The sequence below is a fragment of the Artibeus jamaicensis genome, unplaced genomic scaffold (genome assembly GCF_021234435.1).
Source record: "Artibeus jamaicensis isolate MK-2021 breed Jamaican fruit bat unplaced genomic scaffold, CSHL_Jam_final scaffold_847, whole genome shotgun sequence".
In the NCBI taxonomy this organism is placed as follows: domain Eukaryota; kingdom Metazoa; phylum Chordata; class Mammalia; order Chiroptera; family Phyllostomidae; genus Artibeus; species Artibeus jamaicensis.
The window spans coordinates 28,750,305-28,772,805 of record NW_026522057.1 but is presented as its reverse complement, the minus strand read 5'-3'; the positions used below and the strand labels follow the sequence as shown (position 1 = coordinate 28,772,805).

The following is a 22,501-nucleotide window of genomic DNA, read 5'->3' as shown; positions in this document are numbered from 1 at the left end:
CCCTTTCACCACTGGAAACCCAGTCCCGGACACTTCCCAGATGGACCTGGCGGAGTAAAATTCCCTGGCCACCTGGCTCCTAGGCAAGGCTATCCGGCTCGAGGGGCGGTGCGTAGGGCAGACTGGGCGGGACGGAGGTGGTGCGGGGGGCGGGCTGCGGCTTAAGTCCGGTGCCGCGGGGGCCGGGGCCCAGATCGCAGCGGAGGCGGAGCAGAGCTAGTGAAGAAGCGCGGAGCAGAGGCCAGCTGGCAGCCGCTCCGCCTCCCAACCCACAGGGCCCCGACGGCGGCGCCGCGGGTCTCCTGGTGTCCGAGGCCAGGCGCATGGCGCCCGGGGAAGCACGCTGAGCAGGGGGCGCAGCGCCGCGGGCGGCACGATGGCCCTGGAGCAGGCGCTGCAGGCGGCGCGTCAGGGCGAGCTGGCAGTGCTGGAGTCCCTGCACGCTGCCGGTCAGCTGGGGCCCTGGCTTCGAGACCCGCTGGACGCGCTGCCCGTGCACCACGCGGCCCGCGCCGGCAAGCTGCACTGTCTGCGCTTCCTGGTGGAGGAGGCCGCCCTGCCCTCCTCGGCCCGAGCGCGGAACGGCGCCACCCCGGCCCACGACGCCGCTGCCACCGGTCACCTCGCCTGCCTGCAGTGGCTGCTCTCGAAGGGCGGCTGCAGAGTGCAGGTGGGTCCTAGTTCCTCCCCGGCAGCCCAGAGGCTTTTTCCGCAGGACAGAGTGCTGGCCTGGGGCGCCCGGGCTCAAGAGTGGGTGGGGTGGGGCACCTCCCAGCCGAACTTGCTTTAGAGCTTCTTTCAGAGGGCTTGGGTGAGGTGGGCTCCCGGGGTTAGAGTAAGTACCTGGGCAGATGCTTGGTCAAATCCTGGCCACTGCCCAGCCAAGTACCCAGGCAATGGGGAACCCGAAGGGAACAGGGCTCAGCCAAACTAGTATTTACACTGGGACTAGGGGGCAAGGCACTGAGGGCCTGGCCAGGGATCGCAAGGCCATGTCTTCCAGGATCAGGCCTGGAGGGGCTGGGCGAAGCCTTAGAGCCCACCCCAGGTGGAGATGGGGGTGTCCTGGAGACTAGGTAAGGTGAGGGGAGATGGTGGTGGGCCTGGGCAATGAGGGTCTCCTCAGGGCCCAGAATCTGGCCTCCTTTCCGGCCTCCCAAATCCAAGCTGCCTCGCCAGGGCAGTCCAAGTCTCCCTGCCGTGAGACCCCATTTGCAGGCTGCGGCAAACGGGGACCCTCCTGAGCCTGAGTGGAAGGCTGTGCAGGCCCTGCTGTGTGACTCTCCTGCTGGAAACAGAGTCCGACGGATACTAAGCCTGGGAGCTCGGGAGCACTCCTGCCCCCCCCCCACACACACACACACACCACTTCCAGTTCTCCAGGGCAAAAGGCAGCAGACCCACAGGGTAAAAAGCAAACCAGGTACCATCAGCTACTGCTGGGCCAAGTGATGGGAAGCACCAGGGAGCTGCCTGGGAGAGGTGGCCAGGACAGACCCCTCTGAGGAGTGGCCTCTAAGGGGGGGGGGGCTGGCTGATGAGAAGGAAGTGGCAGCTGGCAGCCAGACTGTGCCAAGCACAAGGGACGAGCAGTGCAAAGCCCTGGGGCACACACATCCCTGCCCTGCTGAGCGAGCCGCGGAGGCGAGTGTTGGGAGCGGGGCGAGGGCGGGAGAAGCCACCATGGCCAGGTCCGAGGGGGCCTCAGAGGCTGCAGATAGGGACTTGGAAGACATTCTGGTCTTTGGGGAAAGCCAGTGTAGGGAGGAACCGGACCACTAAGCAAGATCACTGGGTCCACTGGATGTGGAAGAGGCAGGAGTGACTCCGCTGTACCCTGAAGATGGCCAGACCCCTGACCCCACCTTGCCCTCAGGGTGGCAAGACCCCCCTTCCACACTTCCTGGGAGATGGCCTGGCCCCTTATCACCCAGATGGCTCTGTTATCAGAGTTCTGGGCACATGGTCCCTGCCCACTCTTCTGGGAGGTGGCGTGCCTCCCTGATCCCAGTGCCCAGCCTTGGCCGGAAGCCTCCCTCGCCACTGCCGAGGAGGTGGACGAGCCGGTGGCCCGGTGCCCAGCTTATGAACTCTCCCACCCTGGAGCCCCAGCAGGCTTGGGTGTTGGAGGCGGAAGTGTATGTGGGGGGAGGATGACCTGGATCCTGGCCCTGCTCAGCCTGGAGAGATAAGCAGATTTAGGGTGTGGGCCCCAGCACATGAGGCCCCCGGGGCCTATGTAACTGTTGGAGCCTCAGGGACAGGCCAGGGGTCCTCTTCTTACTGCTACCCCCACCCAGAGGCCTGAGCCAGCAGGACCCCCAAAGCTTCAGACCCCCAGTCCCCAAAGCCAGAGGAATTGAGGGCCTTGGGCTCAGGGCACACTTCACCATTGTCCTCTCCAGGACCAGTGCCAGACTCCTGGTCCTGCCCGGGCATTCCAGCACACAGAGGGGTCTCAGTGTCATCCTCAGCTGCCCAGGCTGCTCCCTTCCGGCCCCCTCCACCTTACTCTGCACACCCTGCTTCCTTCCCGGCTGATGGCCTCCATGACTTACCAGCCATGCCCTGGGCTCTGTCCCCTCCATCCCCTCTTCTCCCTTCACTTTTCGTACAGGAGCCTGAGAGGCTGCCTCGGCCACACCTGTCCCCACAGTGCCCTCTTTGGGCACGTCCTTCCCGGATTCTAGTAAACCGTGCCCGCCTCTCACCACTGCCCACGCCCAGCTCCCTGCTCACCTTCATCATCCCCCAAGCTTGGAGCCAGGAGCTCGGTCTGTTCTAGAACCCAGGCCCACCCTCCCAAAGTGGCCAGCCGGCCTCTGAGTCCAGACTTCTGCACTCCTTGTGCGTGTCGTCCTCACCCAGGTCGTGGAAGCAGCACCCTCCAATCCCTCCCACAGCAGACGCACATGCCTGGGTCTTCATGACGGCACATCGGCCCCTTCTGGGCCCGGACCATCTCCCCACTCGCTCTGGGGTGCCTGGGAGGGGGTCTCGCCTACCCGCCTCCCAGGGGCTGCTTCTAACCCACACCTACCACCATTGGCTGACTGCCGAGGCCCAGCCAACTGCCCCAGAGGGCAAGGACATGGGGCAAGGAGGCAGTCTGTTTTCCTGGCTGGAAGTGGAAGAGTACTCTGTACCAAGACTGGGTTGTTGGAGACCCCTCCAACAATCTGGAGACCTCTCCCCTTGGGCACCTGGGGTTGGGTGGAGGAAGGGGAAAAGGTTTGGATGCAGAGGGCGCCCCAGTGGTCCAGACACCAGCCTGGTGTGGCCCCAGCAGCTCCCCCTCCCTGGCCCGGCCACTCTTGCTCCATCACACAGGCATTCTCTGAGCACCCGGGCAACAGGTAGGGTCTTGGCCCAACGCTGGAGCTCCCGCTGGGACGAGCAGGGTGCCACAGCCTGAACGCCCACTTCGTGCCGGCAGGTCACAGCCGTGAGCTGCCATTCTCTGAAAGCCCACGTGGACAGCTTGGCGAGGCCACTCGTGAACTGGAGTTCCTGGACAGAGCTGCCCCCGTGCGGGTGGGGCGCAGGAAGTGGCCTGAGCCAGAGACGGGGGCACGACTAGACTTGAGGACTAACGGGCTCTCCTTCCGCAGGACAAAGACAATTCTGGTGCCACAGTCCTGCATCTGGCTGCCCGCTTCGGCCACCCCGAGGTGGTGGACTGGCTGCTGCGCCACGGCGGCGGGGATCCCTCCGCAGCCACAGACACGGGAGCCCTGCCTGTCCACTACGCTGCCGCCAAAGGAGACTTCCCCTCGCTGAGGCTTCTCATCGGGCACCACCCTGAGTAAGGACACCCCTCCATGGGGCCTCGGGTGGGGCTGGCCAGGGCTCCCAGGGTGCTTGAAGTTTGCTGTGCCCCTCCAGCATGCCTGGGGCAGTGACCGTTGCTAGGGCCAGAGGGCCAGGCCAGGCACTGCTCCTACCCAAGCTGAGATTTCTCCCCTCCTGGCAGGCGGCCCACGGTCACTTGCCCCACAGCCCTGCAAGCAGACGGCCCCCACAGCACGCAGCTGCCCCTGGGAGGCTGGGCACCCAGGGCCAAAATCCCTTGCTCCCTGCCAAGGTGCTCACCAGCCTGCCCTGGGGACTCCCTCTAGCTCTGGCCTGAGCTCATATGCAAGGCTGCTCTAAATGGGGGTGCAGCAATGAGATCCTCTCCGAGACCCTAGTGAGGAAGGCGACAGAGAAGGAGCATGGCACTCGGGCAGAAGTGGAAGGACACGGCCGCCCGCCCAGACCCCCGCCCTTCTGGCCCCCCAGCCCATTCCCACCACCAAGGCGGTGGGGGTCCCAACCCCCCAGGGGCCTGAGTGGCTGGGCCGAGGGAGCAACTGAGCAGTGGGTGGGGTCTCCTCAGGGTGGGGTGGGGCCTGTGGAATAAGGGGGCTCAGTGCACAGCAGGGGACTCCGGGGTCCTGGGGAAGGAAGGGAGCCAGGTCTTAGGTGCAGCCGGGGGCAACGGGAGTCCTGGGGGAAAGCTGCCCGGATGCTGTCTGAGGGGGTGGGGCCCAATGGCCTCGGGGACCTGGGGATTCTGACCAGTGACCTTTGTCAGTACAAGTGGGTGCCTAGGGCATAAGTGGTGACAGAGGACCCAGCCTGAGAACAGCAGCCACCGGGTGAGAGGTCCCATCCATGGGCACCTGCAGGGCCACTGGCCACCAGGGAGCAGGCAGGAGGCCGGCCCGGTCCCGTGGCCTCCTGGCAGGGTGGCTGTGGCCGGCAGCCTGTTGGGCCCAGGCCCATCGGCGGGGATGTAGGGCAGCCCTGAGACCCTGGGCCAGGCTGCTGTCCTCTCACTAAGCAAGGGGTTCACTGGTTTGCTCACTGGGGGACCAGTAGGTGTGCCTCCCGGACCAGGGGTTCTCCTCGAAGTCATCCCTCCTGGGGGCCATGTGGTACAACTTTCGTGTGAATTCTCTGTTTCCGGACAAGCTGTGGTTCGGGCCAGGTCAAAGGCATGGGGCTTAGGGGAGGAGGCCCTGGGACCCTCAAGCACAGGCTGCCAAACTAGCACCATCAGCACCCCTAGGGCGCCGGGCCCTGGACTCTGACTCCGGGGACCAGCACTTGTGACGCTCCCCCACCCCCACAGAGGTGATTCTGAGGCTTTTGTCCCATCCCCTGGCTTAATGCAGAGGACACAGAGGTCCCAAGAGGGGAGGGATAGACTGTGGCCACACTCTGGCACCTGCCAGCCTCCCCCTCTCACATAAAGGGCCCCCAAAGCCAGGCTGGTAGTGATGCCAGTTCAGTCCAAACAGTGTGGACCACCGGGAGGGCTCCTGTCACGCTCCCGAAAGACCTGAGGTGGGAGGGGCATGGGAGCCCCAGGCTGGCCCCAGAGCCCTCCTCACCTAGAAGCCTGGGGAAGGTGGCTTTGGCTGTGCCCCGGAACAGCCGCTCTGGCTTGGGGCCTTGGGGACCCTGAGCCCTCCCAGGCCCTGCCGGGTGCTGGCTGTGATTGGGCCAGGCTGACTCCAGCCAGATGGCTGGGCTGATGAACGGCCAGCCCCCCAGAGGCCACTGTGAATCTCAGGGAGGTGGACAGAGGGCTCCGGCTCTATTCCCGCACCAGCGACGCGTGTGTCCCTGCTGATAAGGAGGCGCTTTTGTGTGGGTGCCAGACTCAGCTTAAGCAGGACAGGTAGCTGGGAATTGGGGGGACGGGGACTGACAGTAGAGGGGGTGTGGGCCCATGCCCACCTGGATGCCTACTTTGGGGGTGGAGACTCCTGCTCTCCAAGCCTGGGGACCCCAGGGCAGGGACCTGGGAAGGGGAGGCTGGGACTGCCCTGCGCCTCGGGCACAGTCAGGGACCCAGGCAGCCGGCCTTCGGAGGCTGCAGCGCCCTGCTCTCACTCTCGTGAGCCTTCCGCCCGCTGTGAAGCCTGTGAATTATTCACAGGGGCTCAGCTCTCCCTGGCGGGTGGGTGAGGGAGGAAAGGCTCCCAGCCCTGCCAGTGGGAAACTCGATCCCACCCAGGGAGGCTGTGGGTGGCCTCGGGCCATGGCACTGGCAAGCGGTGGGGCCGCAGGAGGGCTGGACAGGCTCAGGGGAGGGCCCAGATAGTGCAGGGCTGCACCTCGGGGTGTCAGTTAGGGCTTGAGATCCCGCCCAGCCACGTGCCCCTCCTCCAGTATATCCATTGGGCAAATCCTCCCAGGGGCCAAGGAATTGCCACCATGACCTTGGAGTCTGCAGTCCTGGAGGACCCTGCACCGAGGCCTCTGCAGAGAGAGGCTCCCTGAGCGGGAGGCACTGAGGCCAGTCGGAGCTGGCTGGGCGGTTCAGGCCCTGGGTGGGTAGGGGGCCGTCCCTCCTGGCCAGCAGCATGCACGAGGTGCCAGCAGCCCCCAGAGCTTCTGACCACCCTGCCCAAAGGGTCCTGGGGCCCCAGGACCACCTCATGCTCACTCTGAGCTGGAGAGAAGCCCCAGGCTCTGCTAGGACCGCTGGCCTGAACGTCAAGGCTGGGGGTAGCAGGGGACGGGGCTGAGGCTCTGGGCGCTTCCTCCCCCGGAGCTCATGCCCTGCCAGTCAGAGCCAGCTGGAGAACCCGCCTGCCAGGAGATCTGTATCGACTCCCACTCCCTCCAAGTGTCTTCTGCGCCCAAGACCTCCCAGGTCCAGGACAGAGATCATCAGAAAGCGCCCTGGCCAGGAGTCAGGGCAAACTCAGAACAGCCCCTACCTTCTGAGTGTCCCCTAGGAGCCTGGCCCCCAGCAGTGGTGTGAGCCTTGCAGCTACCAGAGGGACCAACTCTATAATTGGCCCATTTTACAGAGCAGCTCATTCAACGAATGTGCTAGGCAATATCCTAAGTGCCGGAGACACATCGGTGAACCACACAAATGTCCCTGCCTCGTGGAGCTGACTGATACAGGAAGGGCGTCTCGGAGAGACCCTGCCGAGGCCCCCCCGATTCGCTGTGGGTCCCACCGCACATCCTCTCCGGGTCCATCTCCCAGCCCCATCAGGTCCTGAGCCCTTAGGGCCTTTCAGAGTTGTTGGGGACACCCTTTTTCCCTGCTTAGTGCAAAGCTTCATGGGGCCTGGCTGCTTCCATAGCCCAGTGGGAGGGGTTCCGGCATCCCCCCATCCTGAGTGGGAAGCCGCATGGCTCACCCCTCAGAGCGGCCCCCCTTTGAAGGTTGGAGGCTCTGCCAGCCCAGCTCGGCCCCTTCCATGCTGAGCATCTGCTGCCATCACGGCAGTGGGGGCTCAGTTATTCTCAGCTACCACCCCCCGGTCTGTCCGGGCATTGGCAGAGGCCGGCTGGGCCGCAGTGCCCGGGAAGAGCCTGATCGGACATGTCTACATGGGGACCCTGACCCAGGGGGAGGCTCTAAGAAAGGAGGGGGGGACCTGGTGGAGTCTGGAGAAGCTCCTCCCAGGGGGAGGGACCTGGTAGAGTCTGGAGAAGCTCCTCCCAGGGGGAGGGACCTGGTGGAGTCTGGAGAAGCTCCTCCCCGGGTGGGGGGGCAGCCTTGACCTCCACCAGCAACTCCTGGCCCAAGCCTGACTCCTGGTCAGGTCACCGGGGCCCTGACAGTTCTCCCTGCCTGGTCCTCACTCTCTTCCTGTCCAGCCCAGGCCACCCGCCACTCACAGGGCAGCCGCTTCCTTACTATGGCTCAGCGGCCCTCCTCACTCTGGTCCGCCTCCTGGCCTCCACGGCTCCCCAGTCACCTACTCCGCTCCTCCAGGCACCCTCAGGCCTGCACACTGGCTGTCCCCTCCTCTTGGTACTCTTCCCCACAGAACCCTCCCTCTGTCAAGTTCAAGCTTCTGCTCCGCCCCTCTCCATACCGCCTGCCCCTAGCTCTTTCAGGTCATAACATGCCCCACAACACACACCACTCCCCATCTTCCCGCCCCATTTCCCCCCAGCACCCTCGCACTGCCTGGCATTACCTTCCACGCATGTCTGTGCACCTCTGCCCTCTGCCTCGCCCACTAAGGAGAGCAGACCCGCCGTCCCCATCCTCTGCGCCCTGCACCTGACTCCACAACCTTTTTATCGGATGAATGCAGGGTCTGGAATCCCAGGTTTTGTCAGGCCCTGCCTGCAGCTCGCTGCACGGGACCTCAGACAGAACACCCTCCTGGGTCCCCGGGCCCCTCTGGCAAACGGAGCTAACCTGCTCTGGCCCAGTGTGCGGAGGCGGCACAGAGCCCCTGGCCCGGCCGCCCACCGCCCTCCAGAGTGCACTCACCCAACAGGCGGCAGCTGAGCACCCACCCGGTCAAGAGATCGGCAAGCCCTCTCGGCCTCGCAGTGCTGGCCTGCAGGGAACGAACAAGGAGATGGAGCAGGGACACGGAGCAGGGACGCGTGCTGCCTTCAGAGAAGTTCTGGCCTAGTTGCTCGCATGTGGCGCTTTGTGGTCTGGCGGCCCCCGGGACACAGAGCTCTGAGGGGCGCACCGCTGCGTCCTCCGCTGCTCTGTGCATCCTGGCATGTGGCTGGGCAGTTGTGTGAGGTGTCCCTGGAATGAATGAAACGGGTGCACCAGACGATTCAAGGGTGACAGGTGCTGTCACCTGAAGTGGGGGCGTTTGGTAGGAAGAGACAGGTGTGTTCTTTAGGTGGAGGGGTAAAGAAAACCTCTCTGAGGAGGTGAGAGCTAAGCCGAGACCCAAACAGGAAGAGGGGACGGCGGTGCCAAGGTCCAGCGTGGTGGTCTGGTGGCAAGACCCAGTGTCGGCAAGGCCTGAGGGGGCCCACGCTTGGACGCCCCAAGGACCCCAGGGAAGCCCGGAAGCCGAGCAGAGCTGCAGGGAAGTGTAGGCTTCGTGAGACATTCCAGGCTTGCTGATGAATTGGGTGCAAAGCTGACTGTTCTAGAATCTTCCTCAATGAGGCTGCAGTTCTTCCCTAACGTGGGCTCTTTTCAAAGGAGCCAGGAGGTGTGACTGGAGGACAAGAGAGGGAGACCCCCAAAGGCCGCGGGGCCCTCCGTTCAGAGCGGCCTTACTGCGCGGTGGGCTCTCGTCCTCTCTGCCCGCCGGCCCGCCCTCAGGGCGGGGATGCCAGGCGCTGGGAGCCCTGAAAGTGCCGTCGAGCCTGGGTCACATCCCGTGGGCGGGTCATGCCCTGTTCCTGTGGCAACAGGAGCAGAACCTGGCGCCAATCCCGGACGGAGACTCGCTGCAGGCCCTCCTGAGCGCTCCCTGCTCCCTCTGTGCCGCCAGAGGGAGGCTGGCTCGGTGGTTACAGTGTGTCCTCGTCATCTTCTTTCCCCGAGGGGAGGAAAATAATCATATCTGCGATCATTCCTAGGGAACCTCAGCCGTGTAAGGGACAGTGAGGGGAGGGAGGTTTGAGGGAGAACCGCAGAGGGTGACCCAAGGCATGGAAAGGTCAAGAGGCCTGGCCAACGCATAGATGGGTGAGTGGGCAGAGGTGGGGGGAGGGTGCAGGCTCTAGGTCCAAGCTGGGGAGATATGGGCATGGGGTCCAGGTGGCCTTTGACCCTGGGAAGTAGATGACCTCACCAGGGGGAGAGTGAACTTAGAAAGGAGGCCCTGGGGCAGACCGACATTTGGAGGTCAGTGGGGCAGGGGCTGATGTCCTGCCCGGGAAGCCAGGAAGAACAGGTGTTCCAAGGGGGCGGGGCACCTGTGAGGGAGTGGCCAGGCCCCATGAGGATGTGCCAGGGTCCGTATTGTGGCCCTGGAGGGGGGGAGGGCAGGGGAGGGAGTGACAGCAGCACCCTTCCCTCAGGGAACGTGCAGCTTTGCAGAGCTCCCTCCCCCGTTCTACACAAGAAACATGGAGCGGCCCAACAACGGCGGTGCCCCTTTGCCACGTGTGCAAACCGAGGCTCAGGAGGCTCACAGGGGCTCCATGCAGTGAGTTGCAGAGTCCGGGGGGTGAGCAGAGGCCAGGGCGAGGCCCAGCAGCTGTGTCGAGCAGACCGCTTCCCCCCTAGGTGGTCACCGTGGCTGGAGCTTGATGGGCCGGACCGGGGTGGGGTCCACAGGTCCCCTGATCCCTGCCCCTCTCCTCTAGTCAGTGACTCCTGCTTGGTGAGGCTGGGGCACCCAGGCCAGCAGTGCCCCCTGCACAGAGGCGCGGAGACGAGGGATCCCCAAAGGCAGCCCGGCACCAGGCAGAGGCTGAGGGCCTCCCGGGTGTGTCTCACAGTGAAGCACTTGCCTCCCCCTCCCAATGGCCCGGAGAAGGCCAAAGACAGGGGCAGGACCCTGGCGCAGCTCGAAGAAGCTCAGCCAGGTCCTCCTACACCCAGGTCCTTCTGGGCCTCTCTCTCACTAGTGGTCTTGGCTGTCCGTGCCTCAGTTTCCCTGTATGCAAAAGGAAAGCAGTGGTGACATCTACCTCATAAGGTCATTTCACAAGGACAAGATAAGTACGTGTGAATCACGCTCATCACGGGGCCTGGAGCAGAGAAATCATTCCATAGATGGTACCTGCTGCCACTATGGCCAACTATTATTATTATTATTACTGCTACTGCTACTATTGCCAACCCATCCCTCCCTCATTAATGTGTTCCTTCTGTCCATCCACACTGTTACAACACGAGGGCACCCATCCCCCTGGCCCCCTTGCCCACCCTGGCCCAGCAGCAGACCCACCCCGTGTCCTGGGGTCTCTCAGACCGGAGCTGTGAGTCCCAACTGGGGCTCGTGAGTACTGAGGCCGAAACACTAATAACAGCAGCTTGGGGCTGGAACAGCCACGGAGCATTTCTTCTGCCCCAGGGGCCCCAGCCGAGGGGGCAGCCAGTGAACAGGCAGGAGGCGGGGGGGGGGGGCATGACCGCCCCCTCCTGCCTGGGCTCCGCTGCCTGCCAGCTTCTCAGACCTTCTCAGGCTGCCGGGCACCCCCGGGTCATGGATACCTGCCAAGCAGGGGCTGCAGGGAGGGGGCAGGGCTCCTGGCAGAGCTGGTGCCCCGACCTGGTTATGTTGCCTCAGGCAACCCCAGAGAGAGTCCAGGTGGCCCTGGGCGGCGGCCCCTCTAACCTTTGATCCCCAGGACCCCAGCCTTCCTTGTGCCTTGGTTACGGGGTGAATAATTCAGGCTTCTGAGTGTCAGTCATGAAATATTGAACGGGCTGTTACTGAGGCACCAACATGTGAGTGGGGGGGGCGAGGCTGGCGTGGAAGCCGGTGGCCCTGCTCCAACCTGTTCCGGAGGTGAGGCGCGCACGTGGGTCTCTGCCGTGCGTGCTGTGTCAGCAGCGCCAGCCGGTGGACACCACTCTATCCCTGACACTGGTAGGGTCACGGGGGCAGCCAGGCACGGTCCCTGCTCCTCCCCAGATGTGTGAAGCGCCGGGCTCAGCGTCAGCCCAGCCAATGGCAGCTCTGTGTCTGCGGAGGGCAGCCGGGGTCAGGAGGAAGTGGAGGGCAGGGACTGGCTGCTTGGTGGGCACTGCCAGGGGTCAAGGAAGTGGACAGAGGCCAGGGTTTGGGGGACAGGGAGAGGTCAGCTAGGAGGTTGGTGGGAGGGGATTGAGAGGGAAGGGCCACGTCATGTTGGGGGTGACAAGACGGTGAGTGAGTGGGATGATGGGAGAGTAGCGAGTACCCTGGTGCCTGTGTTAGTGGCCGGCAATTGGACTAGGGGAAGGGAGGGAGGGTGTGAAAGGATGGGTGGAGCATGTGATTGGTGAAGTGAAGGGGTAGAGGAGTGAAGTCGCAGAAAGAATTGCACCACCTGGGGCACAGAGGCTGATCCCGCACAGTGGGACCCAGCCCCGATCCGGAGTTTAGCATCGCTGGGGAGGTTGATGGGCAACTACTGGGTCTGGGCCTAGATTGTAGCTCCACCCAGTGCCCGGCTCTGGTAACTGCACCCTGGGCAGTGCTACCCACTTGGAAGTCACAGCAGAAGTCACAGCAAAAGTCACGGCCTCTGAGCCTCAACTGCCTCTTTGCAAAAGGGTCACTCCATGGGAACCTGCCCGTGCCTATTACAACACAGTGCATTGAGCAGCAGTCCTCGGTAGGGTTTCTGGTTAACAACACCCAGGGTACCCGGCTGAACTGTAATTTCAGTTGAACAACAAATCGTGTTTTAGTGCAAGTGTACCTTATGCAGTATTTGGGATGTAGATATATTTGAGAAATGACTCATTGTTTATCTGATATTCATACTTAAGTGGACAGTCTGTGTTTTATCTGGTAACCTCACCACTCTGCCCTGTGGGGACTCAAACTTCTGCGGGAGGCAGGGGCCAAAATCACTTACCCTCAACCAGGCCCGACAGGTGGTCCATGGGCCCAGGGCAATGTGGGGCACACAGGTAAGGAAGGCCTGCTCTGCCCAGGGGGGCCTGGGTAAGCCTCATGGAGGAGGGATCTGTACTGAGTATTAAAGAGGGAGGAGGAAAGGGTGTTCTGGGGGCAGGGGGAATGGCCCAAGGCAGAGAGCAGACGGCAGGTATAGGTCTGTGTGGCTGAAAGGATAGGGGAAGCTGGGTCACTGTGGCCTTGTAGACCTTGGCGGAAAGGTGGGCTATTTACTGAGGATGGCGACAAGCTCAGTCAGATGTGCACTGTAGAAAGCAGGTTGCTGGGGAGGAGGAAAGCAGGGGGCAAGCCAGAGGGGCCCCTGCGGGAGGCTGCCACAGGCCTGAGTCCTGAAGGAGTCAGGGACAGCAGGTCCCAGGGACTAGCCCCTCTCCGTCCCACCGGGCCAGCCCTCCCGAGCTACCCTGAACGGGGCGAGTTTCCCAAGAAGGCTTTAGAGAGGGCGGGCGCTGAGAGCCTCTGTGGGTGCTTCTTGTTCGCAGGGGAGTGAATGCCCAAATCAAGAACGGTGCCACGCCCTTATACCTGGCGTGCCAGGAGGGCCACCTGGAGGTGACGCAGTACCTGGTGCAGGAGTGCGGTGCGGACCCGCACCTGAGCGCCCACGATGGCATGACTCCGCTGCATGCTGCGGCACAGATGGGTCACAGCTCGGTCATCGTGTGGCTGGTAAGCTCCTGGACAGAACAGGGAGGAGCCCGGGAGGAGGCGGGGCCTGCACTGGGACGGGGCGGGGCCAGGAGGGCTTGACACCTAGTCACGCCCCTTTCCCCCGCCCCTCCCCGCCCAGGTGAGCTTCACGGACGTGAGCTTGTCGGAGCGGGACAAGGACGGCGCCACGGCCATGCACTTTGCGGCGAGCCGCGGCCACGCCAAAGTGCTCAGCTGGCTCCTGCTGCACGGCGGCGAGATCTCGGCCGACCTGTGGGGCGGGACCCCACTGCACGACGCCGCCGAGAACGGAGAGCTGGAGGTGAAGGCGAAGCCGGGGCGGGGCGCGGCCGGGAGGGGAGGGTCTTGGGCAGGAGGGCGGACGCACTCTCCCGGAGCCGGGTTCTCAGCGCAGCGCCACCCAGGCACGGGGGTCCGGGCCAGCGGCGGGGGTCCTCACCGCGTGGCCCTGCAGTGCTGCCAGATCCTGGTAGTGAACGGCGCGGAGCTGGACGTCCGCGACCGCGATGGATACACAGCCGCCGACCTCTCAGATTACAATGGCCACAGCCACTGCACCCGCTACCTGCGCACAGTGGAGAACCTGGTATGACCTGGACGCTGCTCCCCGTTATCTCATCCCGGGCCCCACCCTCCCCTTCCCCCAGAGGTAGGTTTGGTTACCCCTTCTACCACCAAGGAAGCCGAGGTGCGGCTACGCGATCACACAAAGAGTAAGGGCCCTAGGCCATTATTCCATGTGACTTCTAAGCCCAGACCACTGACCACTGACGAGTGGGAGGTGGAGGCAAAAAGGTCAAGAGAAGGAGGACTGGGGTCATGCTGATGAGCACGAACAGCACCGTCAGCTCAGCTGGCCACAGCCCACATGTACAGTTCAATTAACTCTCACCACCTCCCACCCAGGTAGGTAGGGTTAGTGTCCCCATTTCAAGGTACACGGAGACTCGGGGAGACCCAAGGCCCATGGCTGGTAAGTGGTAGAGCTCAGTGGCCTGACCTGGGGCCACCTCCCTTGACCACCACCCCATCCATGTTCACTTACGGTGAACTACTTCGCAGCAAGAAACCTGTGTTGTTCTTTTTTTTATTTAATTAATTAATTTATTTTTAGAGAGGGGAGAAGGGACGGAGAGAAGGAGAGAAACATACACCAATGCGTGGTTGCCTGGTGCACCCTCTAGTGGGTGCCTGGCCTGTAACCCAGGCATGTGGCCTACTGGAATTCGAACTGGCGACCCTTTGGTTCACAGTCCAGCACTCAGTCCACTGAGCCACACCAGCCAGGGCTGTGTTATTCTTTTAAAATTATTTTATTACGGTTACACAGCTGTGAAGTGACCCACTGGGGCTTGAACTCAGGTGTGGGTGGCTTCAATCCAGGGCTCTGTATTATTGGGCAAGGTGCTCACTTTGGGACAAGAGGGAGGAAAGAGGGCTGGTCTCACGGGTGCCACCAGAAGGACACTGACTAGCTCTGAGGGGAAGCCTGGCCACGAGAGGGGCTGCAGGATGAGGCCTAGAGAGGAGCAGGTGGCGGACCCCTGCCCCAGGTACCATCTGCACTGTGTGTGAGCACATGGGACACTCTGGGTCTGGGGACTCCAGCCCAGCAAGGCCCCAGAGTCAGAGAGTGAACTGGACCTGAAGAGGGACTTCCCCCAGATGGGGCCCCCCAGAGAGAGTGGCAGGTCAGCATAGAGTGAGTGAGTTCCCCGTCACCAGGGTGTGCAAGCAGGGGCAAACAGTGGGAGGGGCCTTTCTGCACCAGAGGTGAATTTCTTCCACCTGGGGAGTCTGAGATTCTGTTGTGGGGGCCGGGGCGGCAGGAGTCCCCATCCCCTCCCGACGGCAGCCGCTGGCACTGGGCAGCATGCCCCAGCCGGGAAACCTGACTCCGAGTGCACCCCGCCTCCTGCTTCAGGGTGTAATCTCAGTTAATCTTCACAGTGAATTAATACTAATAGTCGCTACATGTGGCATTCCCTGGCCACCGAGCCCGGCACTTCGCTCACTTTCCAAGTCATTTTCACAGTCTAACCGGGGCAGGCAGCAGCACTGTCCCATCATAGTAAGGGACTCAGCTTCAGAAAAGAAAAGTTGCTTGTCCAAGGTCAGGTAGCTAGTAGGTGGGGGGAGGGGAGATTTGAAGTCAGCATCCCAGGCTGCACAGCCCTGCCCCTGACCTCTGTTTTCCGTGGGGTCAGGCCAGGCACCCGCGGTGCCCGTGGCTGAGGGCCCAGGAACGGGCGTCCCCAGCTGCCCCTCCCCCAGCTCAGCTGCTGTGGGTCCCCTCGGATCCTGGCAGCAGGGCTGGCCCCCCGGAAGTGTGTGAAGTGTGGAGGTGCTGGCCCCCTCACCTAAGCAGGCCTGGTGGTGACAGTGACAGATCCAGCCACAGAGGACACTGGCCCAGAAAAAGCAAACGGTCCCACAGAGCCCCTAATTACAGGCCAATGAGCGTGGCCGCTGAGCCGTTACCTGGTGCCAGGCCTGCCTCCCACTCCCCGGGGGCCTGTGACACTTCTCAGGCAGGGAGGGGGCGCGGGGCAGGGAGAAGCAGGCCTGGGCAGGAGCAGCGAGCGAGCAGGCGTGCGGCAGCAGGGCCAGCATGGGCAACGTAAGCAGGGCCCCCACCCCAGCCCGCTCCCACGCCAGGGGGGTCAGGCCTGTGGGCAGGGGCACTGGCAGTGGCGGGGGATGGCTGGCTTGGAAGCCTCAGCTCCGATGCCCACCTAGCTCAGTGGGGCCACCCCAGGCCCTACTGCTTCCCCAGGGACCCTATCAGGAGACAGGGACTGGGTTGCTGTAGGGACATGCCTAGTTGGGCCAGGAGAAACAGGGGTCACTGGCCAGGTAATGAATCAGTCCTTTCTGCAAGTTGTGGGGGCTGTGCACCCCTCCCCTGCCCCCAGCTGCAATCAGTATTCTCATTAGCTGAAGAGTCTGAGCCCCTTCCCCAAACATACACTGGAGCCCAGGCCCTCTGCCCAGCTGCTGCCACAGGCTTCCCGCCTTGGGGTCCAGCCTGGGCCTCCTCTTCTGGGGGTCTCTCAACCCTCCTGAGCAGGGCGGGGCCAGAAGGATTTTCCCAGCAACCCATGGTCCTGCTGCTGGGGGGCTGGGCTTGCCTCTTAGCTTAGGAAGAGCCTCAAAGAGGCTCTGGTGATAGAGAAGAAGCCCAGAAAGGGCAGTGACGTAGCCGAGGTCACACAGCAAGGCATGCCTGAGCAGGACCCTGGCCCAGAGCGGGCTGGTGTTCAGGGCTGGTGGTCCTCACGGCTTCCCCTCCTTCTGCTCAGAGCGTGGAGCACCGCGTGCTGTCCAGGGGCCCGTCCGCCGAGCTGGAGACCAAGCAGCCTGACTCGGGCATGTCCTCCCCCAACACCACCATGTCAGTCCAGCCACTGAACTTCGACCTCAGCTCGCCCGCCAGCACCCTCTCCAACTACGACTCCTGCTCCTCCAGCCAGTCCAGTGTCAAGGGCCGGCGCCCGCCACGCGGTGAGTGGGCCAGGGGGAGGGAAGAGGAGGGGGGAGAGCAGGCTGGAGCCAGACCCCTGGGCGCCAAGGGCCAGCGCCACCCGCGCTGCCCACAGCTGGTGCTGGAGGCTGCCCAGGTCAACCAGGAGAGGACACTAGTTCTGATGGGACGCAGGTGACTCTCATGCTTGTGTGTCCCCATCACAACACACGTGTACATCCACACGCTCTCTCCCTGACAAAACCCACATGCACCCTGCACATGACATCATATTCTTACTCGCACAGGCACAGACTGTTCCCCAGACTGTACACACTCAAGAGTGCACACCTGCACATGTGTACACCCGGAATCCAAATGCAGATGCACAACCACACATACAGAGCTGTGCAGACACATGCACACGCCTGCACTACACGCAGGCCTGCAACTCTCTGTTCTATACCCTCCGTGTGCTCACACACACGCACCCACGTCCACAGGCTAATGCAAACACATTCACAAACAGAGAAGCTTGTGTTCTCACTCACAAACATGCACAGTGCGCAAATGCTCAAGCCGAAGCCAGACACACACTGACCACGCCCCGAGTGTAGGTGTCTGTCCACTTGCCATGCCAGCTTCATGCCACCAGGTGGAAGCCTGCAGAGACTGGGTGTGGCCGTCCATGTTGCTGCCACCCGCCCTGCCAGATCCTCTCTGAAAGGCAGGCCCTCCGCCCTCCAGGTGGCTCTGCTCTGAAGGCACACCCTGGAGCCCGAAGTCCCCCGGTGCTTCCCCTCCACACTGGAGCCTGTGGTCTCTCCCCTGCAGGTGCAGGGCTGGGGGAGGGCAGGGCCACGATGAGGGTGGGGCCGTGCTGGGCTGCACCCCTCAATCCACCTCCCCCCTTGGCAAGTTGCTTATGGGCTGCAGAGGGTCTCGGTCCTGGGGGACAGCCTCTCTGCCGACTTGCACCCCAGCCGCCCCTCCCTCCCCAGGGCCTCCCAGCACCAGAGCTGCAGACATGCAGAGCTACATGGACATGCTGAGCCCGGAGCTGACCCTGGCCCAGGGCAAGATGGAGAAAACCACAGCACCCCCGCCACCACCCAGCTTCCCTCCGCCACCCCCACCCCCAGGCACCCAGCTGCCTCCTCCCCCACCGGGCTACCCAGCCCCCAAGCCCCCGGTAGGGGTGCAAGCCGCTGACATCTACATGCAGACCAAGAGCAAACTCCGCCACGTGGAGACCCAGACCTTTGGAAAGGAGGTAGTGAGCCTTCACCCACCTTCCTGCCTCTCAGCACCAGACCTGGGCTGATGGACACAGTGGAGGCCAAGGACCGCCTGGCTTTTGGGCACAGGGTGGGGGTCCCTGGGCCAATGGCCTGATCAAGAGTCCGCATTCCTGGTCAGCCCCGTGGGGGGCTCAGGGATGGGCGCTGGGCACAGGGAGATAGGTGGCAGAGCGGCCACCCCCTGGGGAGCCGGGGGCAGGGGAGGGCTAGGAACATGTACCCAGACAGCCATGCCTTTCAAGGGGCTGGGTCCTCGCCACCTCTTGCACGGAGTGGCAGGATAGTCATGGGGTCTGCAGAGAATGTGTCCTAGGAGTGGGGGATTCGGGCGGTGTGGCCGTGGAGGGGAAGGCCTGGAGGTGGGGGGCGCGGAGGGGGCAGTGGCAGGACTTGGTGGTCCATCAAGGCTGAGGGGGTGGTCAAGAGGAGGCTGACCCCGGGTTTAGGGCTTGAGGGCCCGTGGAGGTGGAGGGGGAGGCTGAGATGGGAGTCCTGGGGGTGGAGGGGCGGAGTCCAGGCCAGAAGGGCCTCTGGGACCCCACAGAGGCTCCAGAGTGGGGCCGGTGGGACAGAGGGCTGGTCTGGACAGCCCTGAGAGTCCTGGGCAGGGAGGCCTAGAGGGGCCCTGGGGCGCCGGCCAAGGGGACAGTGAAAAGCTGTTCTGAGAGGCGGGGTGGGGGTGGCCTGAGCCCTCAGGTAGTTGAGTGTGGGCTGGAGACCCCTGAGGGTCCTGTGGAGGCCCTGACCATGGAGCTCTCTCTCAAGTCCAAGGCAAGCCACTCCAGGGCCAAGCTAAGTAATCAATTCCCACAGGTGACCCAGGTCACAAGGCCACTGGGGGGGGAGAGGTAGGGTGGGAGGGACAGAGCCTCCACAGTGACTCTGCCCGCCCCTTTCACCCCACCTCCCACCAGCTCTCAGCCAGGTTCCCCTTTCATCTCCAAAAGGTGGGGGCCCAGGAGAGGCCTGCAGGGGGCAGAGAGCTTTCCTGACTGGGTTGTGAGCCCTGCCCAAAGCCACAGGACAGGTGGCCCACAGAGGCCCCCTCCCTTCCCTGGAGCCAGAGCGCCAGGACTTCAGTCTCTGTCCCCTCCCGTGTGCGTGCGTGCTGGGCCGCAGGCTCCGGGCAGCTCTACAAAGGGCCCTTTGTGTGCCCGCAGCGCCCCCAGCCCCCTGGCCTGGTAGTCTGACCGCAGCCGGAGCAGGGTCGTGGTGTGTGCACCTCGGGGCTGCAGGGGGCGCCGAGGGGGCGGGCTGGCCCAGAAAACCAATCCTGCGGTGTCCCGTTTCCTGCAACGTGAGCCGGGTCGGGTGGGGCATGGAGGGTCCAGGCCACGGCAGGGACGAATGGGCTGGGAGGTAGGGCAGGGGACAGACCCCGCCCGTGGACTCGGCCTTTGGCCCCACCGCCTCCTGTCCTCTCTGAGCAGGGCTTAACGGGGGACAGCTACGACGGGGCGGGCGCGCAGCTGTCACCCGAGCCGCCTTGCCGCCCCTGAAACCCGAGGCTTGGGCGAGGGTGTCGGTGTCGCTTACGAGGGTGGCGATGGTTTCCAGATGCGGCCGGGGAAGGGCGGGGGCATGACCCGGGACCCAGGGGGGCCAAATGGGGGAGGGGTCCATTGCCCGAGGTCAGGCGGGCGCTAGGGTCTGGGAGGATGGAGGGACGGAGCCGGGCAATGAAGGCCCGGCGCGCAGCAGCACCTGGCGGAGGGAGCGAGGCGCAGGGGACCGGCACATCTGGCGCGCCCGGCGGGCGCGGTGCGGTGGCCGGGTGTGGCGAGGCCGACGCATCCCGCGGCCCAGGATTGGCCGGCCCGGGTGATGTCAGGCCGTCAGAGCTCCCAGGCGCCCAGAGGCACGGGCTGGGCTGTAACCCGAGAGGAAGGATCAGGTAGCTCAGGTGTCGGGTCCATGCCGCCCCCGCCACCAGGTGCACAGCGGGGGCCACCAGCACCGGCACAGGTAGGAGCAGTCCCAGCCCTGGGCTGGGCAGCCGAGGGCCCTGGGCAAGCAGGACGCGGGCTGTCGAGAGGGCTCCCTCCGGGCTGCGACCTTGCGGACGGGCGGGACGGTGTGGCAGCGGGAACGGGGTGCGGCTGAGGCTCTAGTGCGGGCTAAGCTGGGAGCTGCCCCTTCCCGGCTCCCCCTGGCGTCGGGGCTGGGCCACCCCGCCCCTGGGCCCGCCCCTTCCAGCCTCAGTGGGGGCCCCTGCCCAGAACCCCTCCCTGTAGGGCCAGTGAGCCCGCCCGTCCACCGAGGCCCTGAGGCCCCGTGACCCCCGCCCCATTCCCGCTCTGAGGACGGCAGGTGTCTAGGAACACGGCCGGCGGCACCCTCGACAGTCGCTGGCCGCGAGCCCCCTGGGAAGGTGCGGGCCGGGTGGGTCGGCGTGGGAGGCCCCAGGGACCGGGGCCTGGAGCCCACACTCCCCGCCGTCTTTCCACAGCCGAGCTCCCGCGACGGCCACGACGGGCTGCGCAGGCAGGACTCCGGCCGCAAGCCCCGCGCCTTCAGCAAGCAGCCCAGCACGGGGGACTACTACCGCCAGCTAGGCCGCTGTCCCCGGGAGCCGCCGGCCGCTCGCCCGGGCATGGCGCACAGCGAGGAGGTGCGTGCCCGCCAGCCCGCACCCGCCGGCCGCCCGGAACCGGGCCGGGCCGCCCACCTCTCACTCGCTGGCCCCTCCGCTCCCCCGCAGGCGGCGTTGCTCCCTGGGAATCACGTGCACAACGGCTGCGCTGCGGACCCCAAGGCGTCCAGGGAGCTGCCTCCGCCGCCGCCGCCGCCGCCCCTGCCGGAGGGCCTGAGCTCGCCGCCGCCCGCCCCGCCGCTGCCCCTGGAGGGCGCCGGCCCTGGCTGCGGGCAGCGTCGCTCTTCCTCTTCTACTGGCAGTGAGTGGGGGTGCACTGAGCGGGAGCAGGGGGGGCGGCTCTAGCCCTGAAGGGGGAGGGAAACCTAGAAGAAGTCTGGTCCCCAGTACCACAGTGCAGGGCTCCCTGCAGTCCCTCCCCAGGGAGGACTTGACCCTAAAGTAAGGCCCCGAGGCAGCAGGGCGGGGCTGTGTGACCTGGGGCACGTCCCCTTCCCTCTCTGTGTCTGCCTCCAGTCCAGCGGGGCAGGCCTCCCGGGTCTGTGGGCAGCTGTCTCTGGTGATGAGCCCGGACTAGAGGGAAGCTCTGAGAAGCAGAGCCAGCTTCCAGGAGGCAGGGAGCTGGCCACCCTCCTCCCTGCCCCACATCCGGCCTGAGTGTCCATCTCCTCACCCCCTTCCTTGTTCTTCTAAGCTGGCGACAGCCCTGAGCCCCTCTCAGATGCACCAGGGCCTCTCCCAGGCCATGTCTTCCCCAGGCCAGCTAGGGCCTGGCTGTGCGGACAGGGCCAGCGACCCATCATGCCTGTCCCTCCTGGTGACTCTCCCGGGCACCCCTTTTTTAAGAGTTGGACTGGTGGCCAAGGCCCCTGAGCTGCTTTAATATGTACTATGGGGCAATCCCCTACGCACCCGGGCTTCTGTAGTCCCACCCCAGTCTGGCAGGGAGTACCTTTCTCACCCAACCACTCAGTGTGGGGACTATGCGTAGTGGACCCAAAGCTTCATCTTGCAGACTAGGGCGCAAAGGCACTGTAGGGCCCAGGGGAGGGCCAGCTGTGTTCCCTGGGGGTCCTAGGGAGCACCAGCCTCTGCAGACAACAGTCCCTGACAACATGTCTGCCACCAGCTTAGCCTCCAGAATGGCCCCCGGCGCTGGGCTCAGCTTCTCCCTTCTGCAGCCTGGAGCAGGGCTGAAGTTAGGGACTGGAGAAAAATAGACTCTGGGCTTCTCAGACACCCCTTCTCAGCACAGCCCATTCTGGGTGCCCGAGCCAAACCCACTGCCGAGACGGAGGCTCTCACTAGGGGGACCTGGGCCTTGGCAGCCCGGTCCAGCCCTCGGGGCACCCATCCCTGTGGAACCCCCCCGCTCATCCTGACCCAGGGTCAGATGGGCCCCATTCCCCCTCCTCTGCACATCCTCCTTCCCTCTTCCTGCCCTCCTGGGCCCTCTCTCACTGTCCCCGCTCTCCCAGCCTCCGCCCGAGGCCCTGCCTCTCCTAACTCCGCTGTCACTTCTCTCCTCTCGGTCCCTAGAAGTGAGAGTCCTGAGGCACAGGAAGAGTGAGTAGCTGCGTGTGCGGCTCCTGGCTGAGGCGCAAGGGGGGGGGGGCAAAGCTTGCTCAGGAAAAGCAAGGCCAAACAGGCAAGGGACTTGAGGAAAAGGCAGGGCCGGGCAGGTGCCTGGCGAGGGGTCCTCTGTGCCACAGTCGGAGCCTCTGCTCCACTCCTGCCCTCTTACCCCACCCCACACCCACGCGTGTGAACTCTTGGCCTGGCTGATGTTGCTTGCCAGCCACCGTTCCCTTTTCCTCCTCCCGCCACTGTGCACTGGTGTCCCCAGCCCAGGGGACCCAGGAGCTGTTGGCCAGTCCCCTCACCCAGCCCTGGCCACCCTTGGGCTCTGCAGACAGCCCTCCCCAAACCTCAGTCCCCTCTGCCAGCCTTGCTGGTAAATGCAAACTCCCCTGTGGACATTTGCATGCTGCCCGCCTGGTCCTTCTTCCGGGGTGCCCCGCTCCATATCTTTAGTAAGGGCTCTACTTTCCTGGGTCCCCCCCAGCTGAGCAGCGCTTTGCCATAAGTGTGCTCCTGGCTTGCAACTAGTGTCTGCGCGCCTGTCTGTCTGGGCGGTTGGGGGGAGGGGCTGGCTGGCCGG

At 64.2% G+C, this 22,501-nt stretch overlaps 1 protein-coding gene across 4 annotated transcripts in view; it reads left to right on the top strand.

Moving 5' to 3' along the window:
• Positions 1-210: 210 nt before the first annotated feature.
• Positions 211-22,501, top strand: part of LOC119055920 (espin) — a 30,211-nt gene continuing 7,920 nt past the window's right edge. The window contains exons 1-11 of one of the 4 annotated variants that reach the window (XM_037154236.2): positions 211-670; positions 3,612-3,805; positions 12,794-12,980; positions 13,102-13,284; positions 13,438-13,569; positions 16,286-16,487; positions 17,194-17,280; positions 17,448-17,719; positions 20,197-20,358; positions 20,449-20,641; positions 21,880-21,906. In XM_037154236.2, coding sequence (XP_037010131.2) covers positions 377-670; positions 3,612-3,805; positions 12,794-12,980; positions 13,102-13,284; positions 13,438-13,569; positions 16,286-16,487; positions 17,194-17,280; positions 17,448-17,719; positions 20,197-20,358; positions 20,449-20,641; positions 21,880-21,906 — 1,933 coding nt within the window. In that variant the 5' untranslated portion in view covers positions 211-376. Of the gene's footprint in view, positions 671-3,611; positions 3,806-12,793; positions 12,981-13,101; positions 13,285-13,437; positions 13,570-16,285; positions 16,488-17,193; positions 17,281-17,447; positions 17,720-20,196; positions 20,642-21,879; positions 21,907-22,501 lie in introns of all 4 variants that reach the window. The other 3 variants (XM_037154239.2, XM_037154240.2, XM_037154238.2) reach the window with 3 other exon arrangements.